Source organism: Mercenaria mercenaria, chromosome 1 (genome assembly GCF_021730395.1).
Source record: "Mercenaria mercenaria strain notata chromosome 1, MADL_Memer_1, whole genome shotgun sequence".
Taxonomy (NCBI): domain Eukaryota; kingdom Metazoa; phylum Mollusca; class Bivalvia; order Venerida; family Veneridae; genus Mercenaria; species Mercenaria mercenaria.
Window position 1 is genome coordinate 19,890,437 of NC_069361.1, and position 13,711 is coordinate 19,904,147.

Below are 13,711 nucleotides of genomic sequence, written 5' to 3' on the forward strand. Positions count from 1 at the left end.
TTCACGAAACGAAACAACTTTTTTATGAAAATATTTAAATAAGAGTTAATTTAACCGTGAACTTCAATGTCAGATACTGCTAATTGCTGCTAAATGTCTTCGTAGCATCACAATTTGTAAAATATATTGTTGAAACTGGAGAAAAGTGTAATCGTATCCGGATATAATATTTTGGGTAAATATCGAGCTGTGTTATGAAATTTTAAGAAAAAAAACTAAAAACAAACTGAAACTGGTAGACTATACTGTCAGTACATCAATCATTAGCCGACTCAGGCCATTCAGGCCTTTGATTTTCATATTATGAGCATTAGAACATGAATGTTTGTTTCTAAATTATCTTAAAAATGCCAAAAACAAGGAAAAAATATGCCCGAGTCGGGAATAGAACCCATGCCGCCGCGGTATTTAAAATTTTCCTGCGTTCTTGACCAACACACTGCGGAGGTATACGTACTTTACGATCATTATAATTCAGGCAAATTACCTCCGGTACCCCGTTACAAACACTTTTCAATTTTGAATGAAATAAGTAAAAACAACAGAGCTGTCCTTTGTTGAAATTGTGTTTCAATCGGGTTTAAATCGGGTTCGCAAACTAAACGTACTAACGACATATTCTGCAGCTTCATAACGTAATTATCCTAAGAAAGGAAATATGTGATTATTCAATTCAATAACAGATAAACGGAAATTGCAATAATGCTTGAAACCCGTGTAGGGTAATATAATTATGCAAATTTGCATCGATATTAAACTGCCGATATTAATGCATGAAACAAATGTAGTGCACAACGAAATATGTACACGATAGTGATCAGTTAATAGGAGATGTAATTGATACAGGTAGTAAGATAGTGATTACATAACAGCATGCAGCATAGTGTGATAGTTATTTGTTACTGATACTCAGCCCGTGACTGCAAATCAGCGAATAAGCAAAAGTGATTTTCCACTATACGGAGATGTGTAGACGATTTCCGCTATACGGAGATGTGTAGATGATTACTGCTATACAGAGATGTGTAAGTTAAACAAATACATGGTAATACTTTAGAAGCACCACTGAAAAAAACTAATGAAGCAAACACTTTTACTAGATTTCTAGTGTAAGGTGAAACAGTTTTTATTGAAGAATTGCTCAAGTGAACGACCAAAGGCGCACAGTAAACTCTGCTTCTGATTCACACCATCGGAGATAGGAAATCTTAAACAAAATGTTGTTTCAGCTATTTGACAGTCTGTGCTGTGCTGCAGTACAATAACAAATTTTTAATGTCGGATTATCTAGGAACAATATTCTTTGTCTATTTGACCTATCTGGGTTTAAAAATTATCTGTTTATGCTCCAACAGTAAGCTAGATATCTTTCCTAGAAACATTGTCATACAGACACCCAGCTGAGAGGTGAAACATTGACAAATCGTAAATTCCGACCGACGAGAGTATTTAGTAAAAGTGTTTCCTTCGAATCTGTGGAACTATCGAGCAAAGATTTTAATGTAGCAAATTGTTTTCCGATATAATCTGTGAATAGGTGTTCGAAATATATGAATGGAAATTCGAATATTGTGAAAACCATTTTAGAAGAACATTTGTTTTTATTTAGGTAATTATTGAAGTTGTCTTAATAATATATTTGAAGGTTCTGACTGTTACATAATTTGAAAACTAAGGAACTTTTTTTAAGATAATGGGCAATATAGATAATACATTTAGTTCAAAGTTATTTTCATTTTAGATGTGAAAGAACAGCATAGCTTTCGCTTTCGGTGCCCGACATCAGACATAACATGAGACTTTGGTACGTTATATGCACCAGAAGTAATAAGGAACTAATACAATACAGTTTTAAGATATAATATAGTCGGACACAAATTAACTGAGCAAGAACTTCAGCTTATGTTTTAGTGAAAGTCAACGGAGGAAAATGTTCCCAAAGTAGTATATATTCATAAAACAATGTTATTTACATGTTACTGTGCAGTGGACGGACTGCAACAAATACAGTAAAAACTTTAAGAGATTAATCATGGGATGCATTCAGCCAGGGAAACGCCAATTGTGTTCGGGCAACATGAAACAGCATTCAATAAAATGTGAATTGAAACACGTTGCTGAAAACAGACCGCAACTTACGGATGAACATAAACAAATTGTACGAGAAACATGAAATATAATCAAGCTGGATATCTCTAGAGTAGGCGTTGTTATGTTTATGAGGTGAGTGTGAGTATATTAGTTTTTGTTTGTTGATAAACAATTCCTTTTTTTATTCATAGGATTTTCAGTTATTTTTGAGACGAGGAAGCATATGTCATATAGTTGGAAAACAGGCAGGCTGCGTTGAAATTAAACCGCCGTACCGGCATTGTTACTTCTAAATGTTGAAAAGAATGAGGATAGATTAATAATTAATATTTTTTACAAAGCATTTGAGATTGGAATAATTTCTAATACTTTAACGTTTCACTGACTGTTGTCATGTTACAAAAACGCAGAGTACCGTGAGATGTGAAAATTGGTGCTATATGAATTTTAATTCAGTTCACCAGTTGATATGTCCATCAGTGTCAATTTGCACAATACTGGTTTCGGTGAAAAGTAAATCCAGATGCGGACACTCAAACCTTTTATAACAAAATTATTGCCGCGAATGGCTCACATAATAATATTAAGATAACGGTCGTAAATCGCAATTTGTTATAATAAAACAGGCTAATTCATTCTCAAATGCCTTATTGTTGCCCTTCAGGAGGAAAATATCAAGCGGGTATGAAAGGGTCGAATTTAGGTTCAAACCCAATGTTACAGTAATGATTAGGTAACTGTGTGTAAAGGACACCTAATGTTATAACAAAATCCACAGAAGTATGATTACATGTGAACAGGTAATAGTAGTTTGGATAAAGAAAATATAATTTGAACAATACGCTAACGTACCAACATTACTTTATCATACAAGTGTTTGCTACTGAAATGAGATTTTGGTATTTACGTATTTTTAGTGATGAGATTTTGATGCATGACACTTTAGGTAACCATCAGATAAGGGTTGATTTAATATAAAGAAAAGCAGTTAATCAGAAGAGCCTATATGTATCTCAATTTTCAAACATTTTGTGTATATCTGTGAAAAAAAATCTTAATAAACACATTAGTTGAACCAAGAATTGCAAGATATTTCATTTAATAAGTCATTACCTTCATTGCAACTGAACGGAAAGTCTTGGAACTTTATTCTGTTATTTTTAACATACACTCATTATGGGGATATTGCTGTGAAATGGTTATTAAAAGCAGTATAGGCTGCTGCACATCTTACTTTGCTATGTTAATATTTACATGTTATTTCATATAGACAAGGTATCATAGAGGTAACATACTTAACCTTATGGGATAAAACGTGATGCTTATTGGTCATAAACACTTGTCCACGATGTTACTTTTTGTAGAAATTTCTTGAACTATATATGAGCCGTGCCATGGGAAAACCAACATAGTGGGTATGCGACCAGCATGGATCCAGACCAGCCTGCGCATTCGCGCAGTCTGGTCAGGATCCATGCTGTTCGCTTTTAAAGCCTATTGGAATTGGAGAAACTACTAGCGAACAGCATGGATCCTGACCAGACTGCGCGGATGCGCAGGCTGGTCTGGATCCATGCTGGTCGCATACCCACTATGTTGGTTTTCTCATGGCACGGCTCATATTTTTAGTGAGAACAACAAACAAGTTCGAATGTGTACTCTTGTCAAAGCATGTGTTGTAAACAAGAGAACGGTGTACACATAATTATGCATGTACTTTAATTGCAACACATAACATTTTGTACAAGCATTAACATTTTGATATGTAATTACAGCTTTAAGAAAAGTTTAACATGCATTTGCTTCGAACAGGTGAGAGAGAGAGAGAGAGAAAAAGATGTCTGCTAGAACATACACGTTTTCAGAAATAAATAAAATGATGTAAGCTTTGTAATCTTGACTGATAAATTTAAAAACTGAAAACAACAGCACACTTCAAGAATGGCACATTTACAGCCTTCCTTCTTCATTGGTCTTTGCTCTAATTAACGTCAAGAAAATCAACCTAGGAGATTGAAGCAGCTAATCCTGGATCATCACTTTGATAGTGTAATTCGAAATTGAAATCCTAGGCTCAGCGCATATTCTGGTGATTGATCCTCTACAGTTGACTAATTTGCTACCATTTTTGGTGGACATGCAAACTTTCTATTAGTGATGGACGTCTCTGTTTTCAGCATGTTAGTTGTCTGTAGAATTTCAATTTTATAATTATGTTTTGTATGTTGGTGGTGTTACTTTCATCCGTCCGTTCCCCCGCTCTTTTCCTATTTTATATAGGTTCGTACCTTGTTGATATGTTTTTCCTATTGTCTGTTGCTTTTTTTTTCTCTTCACAACAATGTCTGTTTTTAGTAACCTACTCAGCGGTGTATGTTTCTGGTGTCACTTGCTGTGATCAGTGCTTCAAGAGATTCTAGTCTTAGTTGTGCACTGATAACATTTCTCTTGAAAAGAAATCAGACGATCAAGACTAAAGTAAATTTCTTCGTGATATTTAGGTGTGTGATAAGTACAAATAAATACGTGTATTTGCATTTTTAAATTACATTCCTCTAGTCTCTTTACTAGCAAGTTTTAATAGAATCGCCTAGAAAGATGTTAAGGAATATTGTATATTTTGTGGATCGTTTTTTGTTGTATCAAAATATCGCCTACATATTTGAATGCCATATCTGATACGCGAAAACTGAAGACTTAGATAAATAAAAATTGAATGAATGGCTTAAACACGACAAAAAGATTTACGGAATATCCTCGCAAACCACGTTTTAGAAATAATTGAATATTTTTTACGCTATTATAAATCAAACATGCAATAATACGCTATATACCTATAATTATTCTCTGCGTTGTCCAAACAGAATAACAATTATTTTGAGCGATAGGTTTTTGGAGTGGCTCTGCAATATACCATTATAGAATAGACTGATTATAATGTCTAACATTAAATATCTTTATGGTATATCCAATGGATCCAATGGATAGTCTGCCATTTTAGATAATATTACGTTCCTTCTCGCCAGTACTTCATGAAAGCTCAGATCAGCATTTCAACCTGTATGCCATTGATTATTTAGAACCTGTTTTGTTTGGAAATGTATTAATTATTCTTATATTCATGTTTAGTTAAACTAAAAAATGTTAAATTAACAATTGTTTTACTTTTCGAATATGTTCTGTAAAAACTTGTGAACGTGTATATGTGCATTTAAATGGTAGAATGCAAATATAATATAATGATAAATGATAATGGTAATTTGACTTTATGACTGATATGGCGTTTGTACGATCTGAATAATATCACAAGCTTTTTATGAAATACTGAACTCCGTCAACAGCTTTTTTTCCGAGACTTTCAGTTTTTTAATATCGGTATGCCGTTATACGATTACAGTTAATGCCATGCAGTATATCAAAAATTAGCATACGAGGACCATTTCCGAAGAGAGATAACATCACAACAAGACAAAGTAAACAGTTTTTATGACAGTGAAACAATAACAGGGGGTTTATAATCGCTTTGTAAAATTATAACTTATTTCAATATGGCATGGAAATACGTTACGTCCTAGCTGACGTAAAAATTGGTTTACCGGTATGGGGAATCACCTAAAGCTTCATTATTGTGAATTTTAATACTATACTGCTTCTCGGAAGCAGTAGTTGTATTTTTACTTCCGTCCATTTGAATTACATCTCTCAATGTGAACTGGTGTGCAGTAAATAGATATTTAACAAAGAAAATAGATTAATATATCTATACACTGTGTAGTCATAGCGATATTGCATGGTGCTGTGGTTCGTTAAGAGAGTGTCAATGGCCCAGCACCTCTGTCTTCAACTCTCTAGGTTTCTTTCGGGGTTACCTCACCCTTAGTTCCGAGTTAAAACCCTATCCTGGGAACACATGAGCTATTTGTCCCATAGCTGGGGGTCTGTTCATAGGCATCAGGGCATGTCCACACACCGGTGGGCCTGGCATGCCACATGTCTGGGGGCAGACCTCCGAGTCCCCTGCAGTTCTGCCTGTGGCCGCAAGGTGCTCAGTTACCGTGTGGCGCCAACTCGGAGGCACTGCAAAAGGGCTTGTCTGCAGACAGGCTATGTACTGGCAGGGAAGACTTACGCATTCGGCTCCTTTTTCACCAGAAGGCTAGACTGGCATCATTGCCAACTTGTCCATGTGGTGAAGAAGATCAGACTGCGAAGCATATACTTCAGAGATGTAAAAGGCATGACCAGGAGCGAGCTGCGACTTGGCGATAGATACCTCAATCCACCAGAAACTGTATGGAGGCATTGAGGATCTGCGGCAAACCACATGTTTCATCGAGGCTACTGGTCTGACAGTGTAGTCGCGAACGACAAGAAGAAGAAGAAGACATCTCTACACTGCTACACGAGGGTATAAACAAACAACAAAGTCTAATAAAATAAAGGTAGTCAGATTTCAAAGTATACAATTCGCATGACAATCACCACACCTTTAGTCTTTTACCATACATTGTGTTAAGTCCTAAAGTTTATCAAAAGCATTTTGTTTGAGTGGCATCAATGCCATATTAAAAGTCATTATATTATAATAATTTAAAAAGGTGATTAATACTTTGTATTTTTTCTATATTTTAGTATGTTTCACATTTGTTGAAATTACCAATTTTAACCTTTACCCTTTTTTGTTGTACCCTTCTTGTCCTTTAAAAATAGAAATGGTGTGCGATTAGACCTGGGGTAAGTGTATACATATCAAGGCCTTCGAGTGACTTGTCGCCTGATTTATCATGGTTCAATGTTTAGGTGCGCAGGAACTGAACCACGAGGATGTTAGTTCGATCAGTTTAAAGTATTTGAACAATAAACGGTAATAAGGTCTTGATTATTTTCGTGCTTACATGCCCATTGAAAATTTTAATTAAAATTATGATGAAATTTATTTATCTAAGTAGTAATGAACCGGACGTCATGTGGCAATTGGACGTAATAATTGACGTCATAGCGCTCTCTTACTTATCCGCACGTCAACTGTAGTTTGTCACATAATTTACATAGCTTGACTGATGTTGTTATTTAAGTGGCAGTATAATCGAGTCATTGTTTAAGTGGCAGTATAATCGAGTCATTGTTTAACTGGCAGTGTAATCGAGTCATTGTTTAACTGGCAGTGTAATCGAGTCATTGTTTAACTGGCAGTATAATCGAGTCATTGTTTAACTGGCAGTATAATCGAGTCATTGTTTAACTGGCAGTGTAAACGAGTCATTGTTTAACTGGCAGTATAATCGAGTCATTGTTTAACTGGCAGTATAATCGAGTCATTGTTTAACTGGCAGTATAATTGAGTCATTGTTTAACTGGCAGTGTAATCGAGTCATTGTTTAACTGGCAGTGTAATCGTTTAACTGGCAGTATAATCGAGTCATTGTTTAACTGGCAGTATAATCGAGTCATTGTTTAACTGGCAGTGTAATCGAGTCATTGTTTAACTGGCAGTGTAATCGAGTCATTGTTTAACTGGCAGTGTAATCGAGTCATTGTTTAACTGGCAGTATAATCGAGTCATTGTTTAACTGGCAGTGTAATCGAGTCTTTGTTTAACTGGCAGTGTAATCGAGTCATTGTTTAACTGGCAGTATAATCGAGTCATTGTTTAACTGCAGTATAATCAAGTCATTGTTTAACTGGCAGTATAATCGAGTCATTTTAGAGTTATTACGCAGCTGTACAGTTTATGTAGATTCTAGTCATATACTGATATGTTTTGAAATATTTTTTTCTGCAAAACAAACAGTACTGATATCAAATCAGAAGCTGGAGTCGCCAATCTCGTAGGGCTTATGCTTAAACATGAGAACAACGCTGCATATATCTTAGTTGTAAATCATTTCGTAACGATTGTTTGGAATACATAACGTCTTGTACCGAATGCATAATTTCTTTCAACCTATGGTGTTTTTATCCACTTTTTGTTCTAAACTAGCAACAATATTTTGTTTTGAAAGGCAAACATATTTGAATTTCTATCTGTTTACATGATAAAAAAAAACTCCTTTGTGTACTGTTTTTAGATATGGAGATAAAAGAATGTTGTAGAACATAAAGGGCCAGCGAAGTGGTTCCAAATGAAAAGCAAAACGATCAATGGTTAAGACAAACGACTTTTTAACAGATCAGTTTGTATCACCATTTAAGGCGCTGAATGTGCATAGTCATTAAAAAGAATTACTTTGCTTCTCCACATCATTATTGTAACTGTAACTGTGATTATCTTCAAGTTTTATGCATTCGTCTTAAATGCAATATCCTTCCGTAACTCCATGCACGCAACTTTTCCGACATTACTGCAATTATTTACGTCACATTTTGCGTGTGTTCAAAACATGCATGATTATTTTGATTATCGTCTTAATGGAATTCTATTATGTACTGTTCATATCCCTTAAAGATTATAACTATAATATAATTTCAAAACAGACCAGTTGGTTATATTCAGAATAAAATTACAATTATTATTGTTGGGTTTGTCTGAAAATACTTTTAAGCTTCAAAAGAAAATATTCACTCCGCATGGTTTTACTTTAGCCAATAATTGCTTTGCAATTATACGCATCAAACCTTTAATTGTGAACATTTATATCGCCATACATTGAGTGTAATATATCACAGTTCTGTAACAGCATGACAACATGTATAAAACCGTATATTGTCGACATCTATCACTATGGATATACTGTTACCAGTTGCAGTTATAAAACCGTAGACTGTAGGGGGAACGTCCAGTTACCAATCACAGTTTTTAATAACATGCACAAAACTGTGGACTGTAGACATCCATCAGCATAGATGTGCAATCACCAATCACAGTTATTTATATAAAACCGTACATTGTAGGCAACCATCAATATAGGGTTACATTTACCAATCGCAGTGTATAAAACCGTAGATTGTAGGCATCCATCAACATAGGACAACACCAATCACAGTTCTATATCAACCTGTATAAAACCGTAGATTGTAGGCATCTATCAACATGGGACAGCATTTACCAATCACAGTTCTATATCAACCTGTATAAAACCGTAGATTGTAGGCATCCATCAACATAGGACAACACCAATCACAGTTCTATATCAACCTGTATAAAACCGTAGATTGTAGGCATCTATCAACATGGGACAGCATTTACCAATCACAGTTCTATATCAGCCTGTATAAAACCGTAGATTGTAGGCATCTATCAACATGGGACAGCATTTACCGATCACAGTTCTATATCAGCCTGTATAAAACCGTAGATTGTAGGCATCTATCAACATGGGACAGCATTTACCAATCACAGTTCTATATCAACCTGTATAAAACCGTAGATTGTAGGCATCTACATGTATCAACATGGGACAGCATTTACCAATCACAGTTCTATATCAACCTGTATAAAACCGTAGATTGTAGGCATCTATCAACATGGGACAGCATTTACCGATCACAGTTCTATATCAACCTGTATAAAACCGTAGATTGTAGGCATCTATCAACATGGGACAGCATTTACCAATCACAGTTCTATATCAACCTGTATAAAACCGTAGATTGTAGGCATCTATCAACATGGGACAGCATTTACCAATCACAGTTCTATATCAACCTGTATAAAACCGTAGATTGTAGGCATCCATCAACATAGGACAACACCAATCACAGTTCTATATCAACCTGTATAAAACCGTAGATTGTAGGCATCTATCAACATGGGACAGCATTTACCAATCACAGTTCTATATCAGCCTGTATAAAACCGTAGATTGTAGGCATCTATCAACATGGGACAGCATTTACCGATCACAGTTCTATATCAGCCTGTATAAAACCGTAGATTGTAGGCATCTATCAACATGGGACAGCATTTACCAATCACAGTTCTATATCAACCTGTATAAAACCGTAGATTGTAGGCATCTACATGTATCAACATGGGACAGCATTTACCAATCACAGTTCTATATCAACCTGTATAAAACCGTAGATTGTAGGCATCTATCAACATGGGACAGCATTTACCAATCACAGTTCTATATCAACCTGTATAAAACCGTAGATTGTAGGCATCTATCAACATGGGACAGCATTTACCAATCACAGTTCTATATCAACCTGTATAAAACCGTAGATTGTAGGCATCCATCAACATAGGACAACACCAATCACAGTTCTATATCAACCTGTATAAAACCGTAGATTGTAGGCATCTATCAACATGGGACAGCATTTACCAATCACAGTTCTATATCAGCCTGTATAAAACCGTAGATTGTAGGCATCTATCAACATGGGACAGCATTTACCAATCACAGTTCTATATCAACCTGTATAAAACCGTAGATTGTAGGCATCTATCAACATGGGACAGCATTTACCAATCACAGTTCTATATCAACCTGTATAAAACCGTAGATTGTAGGCATCTATCAACATGGGACAGCATTTACCAATCACAGTTCTATATCAGCCTGTATAAAACCGTAGATTGTAGGCATCTATCAACATGGGACAGCATTTACCGATCACAGTTCTATATCAACCTGTATAAAACCGTAGATTGTAGGCATCTATCAACATGGGACAGCATTTACCAATCACAGTTCTATATCAACCTGTATAAAACCGTAGATTGTAGGCATCTATCAACATGGGACAGCATTTACCAATCACAGTTCTATATCAGCCTGTATAAAACCGTAGATTGTAGGCATCTATCAACATGGGACAGCATTTACCAATCACAGTTCTATATCAGCCTGTATAAAACCGTAGATTGTAGGCATCTATCAACATGGGACAGCATTTACCAATCACAGTTCTATATCAGCCTGTATAAAACCGTAGATTGTAGGCATCTATCAACATGGGACAGCATTTACCGATCACAGTTCTATATCAGCCTGTATAAAACCGTAGATTGTAGGCATCTATCAACATGGGACAGCATTTACCGATCACAGTTCTATATCAACCTGTATAAAACCGTAGATTGTAGGCATCTATCAACATGGGACAGCATTTACCAATCACAGTTCTATATCAGCCTGTATAAAACCGTAGATTGTAGGCATCTATCAACATGGGACAGCATTTACCAATCACAGTTCTATATCAACCTGTATAAAACCGTAGATTGTAGGCATCTATCAACATGGGACAGCATTTACCAATCACAGTTCTATATCAACCTGTATAAAACCGTAGATTGTAGGCATCTATCAACATGGGACAGCATTTACCGATCACAGTTCTATATCAACCTGTATAAAACCGTAGATTGTAGGCATCTATCAACATGGGACAGCATTTACCAATCACAGTTCTATATCAGCCTGTATAAAACCGTAGATTGTAGGCATCTATCAGTATGGATATAAAGATAATGTTCTTAGTTTTATACCTTGAAGGCCGCTAGATTTTCCATTTGAATTATATTAGCGGTATTTAGGTAGAGTGCAGCAGTTCGGTACTTGAGAAAAATACAAACATAAAAAACGTATAGAATGACATGTTATTCAAAAAGTATATAACTTTAACTGGAAATACACGCATTATCATTTTAGTGTTCCATATCTGGTAGCAAACTGTACAAATGTGGTCCAGCTTTATAAAACTAAATAGTTTTGATATAATACAAATGTTTTGATTGTGAAGTGAAATAACATGCCGGGGTAAATTCAAATTACTGTGTTTCATGTATACAGTGGAACGCTGGCAGAACATAATGGTAAACAGTGAAATGAATGCATTTCCTGATAGAAATTGAGATGAAAAACACATTTTCCTCCACATAACTCTATACAATTGTCTTAAATCGAATGAAATTGTTATTTAAATTTTCCATACTTACATACTTACCTTTATTCAAATGCAAAGTGCCAATAAATGTAAAAAGCAAATTGCTTTGTTACAATGGCTAGTGGTACTGTATGAACGATGTTTGATAAGTATATTAATGTTAAACTATTTCTAGAAAATAAAACTCATTTGTGGACCTTATCATTAAATTAATAGAAATAGGCAAACACAATACCCCCACCAAGAGTCCATCTCAAGTTTTAGACACATCTTAAACAAAATACTAGACTAGTTCAGTATGCTATTTTTAGAACAGAATGATATAATACCTAATCATAGAGAAACAAAGACCAATTTGGTAACTCATTATAGATTATTTGAAGATCCAGGACAAAATAATTGTGTTTTATTGTTTTCCATGATGGTAATTATACATGCTTTGCATATCCGCCATGTTATTACACTTTCAAATGACATTTACATTTAGGAAGCACAGTTCACTGATGCCTTTTTCTTTCAATGAGACTGATATGGTATTACAAGTAATTACTCAATAGCTCAAAATCTATGGGCTAATACTAACAATGTTTCAAATCCCATTAAAAGCTTTTTTCAAAAGCTTATCCTTCACTTTCTTAGTTAAATATCACTGTTTCAAGCCCTTTAAATCTCGGAGATATATGACATTTTATGTCGATTCACCGTAAAATCTCCCCTCACTCATTAACTTCCACCCAGTAGCTAAACATGATGTCTGAAAAAAAAAATGGAAGACAGATGTGTAATTATTCAGGAAGGGTGAAGGATATTGTGCGGTTCGCATCGTCCTTTGCAATTACTTTTTTATCAATTTACTTTTGATTCTCATCAGTGAAGTCAATGTTATTTTCTTTTAAGTTAAAAAATGTGACGAATTGAGGGAGATAATTTTATCATAAGCCGGGACAATGTCATCGCTTCATGCCTCTGTTCACATTTACTGTGGTTTTCATTAAGTCGTCAACCCGCCCGCTTAGCTCAGTAGGGAGAGCGTTGGTCTACGGATCGCGGGGTCGCGAGTTCGATACTCTGGCGAGGCGTATGTTCTCCGTGACGATTTGATGAAAGACATTGTGTCTGAAATCATTCGTCCTCCACCTCTGATAATTCATGTTGGGAAGTTGGCAGTTACTTGCGGAGAACAGGTTTGTACTGGTACAGAATCCAGGAACACTGGTTAGGTTAACTGCCCGCCGTTACATGACTGAAATACTGTTGAAAAACGGCGTTAAACCAAAAAAAAAAAAAACAAAACAAACAAAAAAAAAAACAAACAAACAAAATCATTCAGTCGTCATCAGTTAAGTCAGTGTTTTTGTTCTGAATATTAAATATATGACGAGTTAAGACCAAATTCACATAATAACAAGCATTTTGATAATTATACAATCCTTATTGAGCATATTCCTAGACCACATACTACCTATATACTGATAAGGCCATGTTTGCACAATGAACTGTGATGGCGCAAGTGTATGAGCTCTTCTTGTATAGAAATGTAGTCGCATCCGATTCACAAAGTAAGTATATATTCTTCAACTTCTCAAGGTTCCCTGACAGGAAAGGGAAATTTCAATAATGATTTACGCACGTGTTTAAAGGGTAACATAATTATGCAAATTTTACACTGATTAACATCTATCAATATTTATGTTGATCGCTCAGGAAAGAACGATACGAAATAAATTGTTTATGTTGTGATATGACAGCAAAATTGACATTATGTGTGTGAAATGGAAGAAGA

At 35.3% G+C, this 13,711-nt stretch overlaps 1 protein-coding gene across 2 annotated transcripts in view; it reads left to right on the top strand.

Moving 5' to 3' along the window:
- LOC123545751 (cytoglobin-1-like) overlaps positions 1–13,711 on the top strand; it is a 55,535-nt gene that overhangs the window by 21,580 nt on the left and 20,244 nt on the right. Inside the window, exon 1 of one of the 2 annotated variants that reach the window (XM_045332060.2) lies at positions 1,784–2,223. The exons of the other annotated variant lie outside the window; for it this stretch is intronic. Coding sequence (XP_045187995.1) covers positions 2,213–2,223 — 11 coding nt within the window. The 5' untranslated portion in view covers positions 1,784–2,212. Of the gene's footprint in view, positions 1–1,783; positions 2,224–13,711 lie in introns of those variants that run through there. 2 annotated transcript variants of the gene reach the window in all.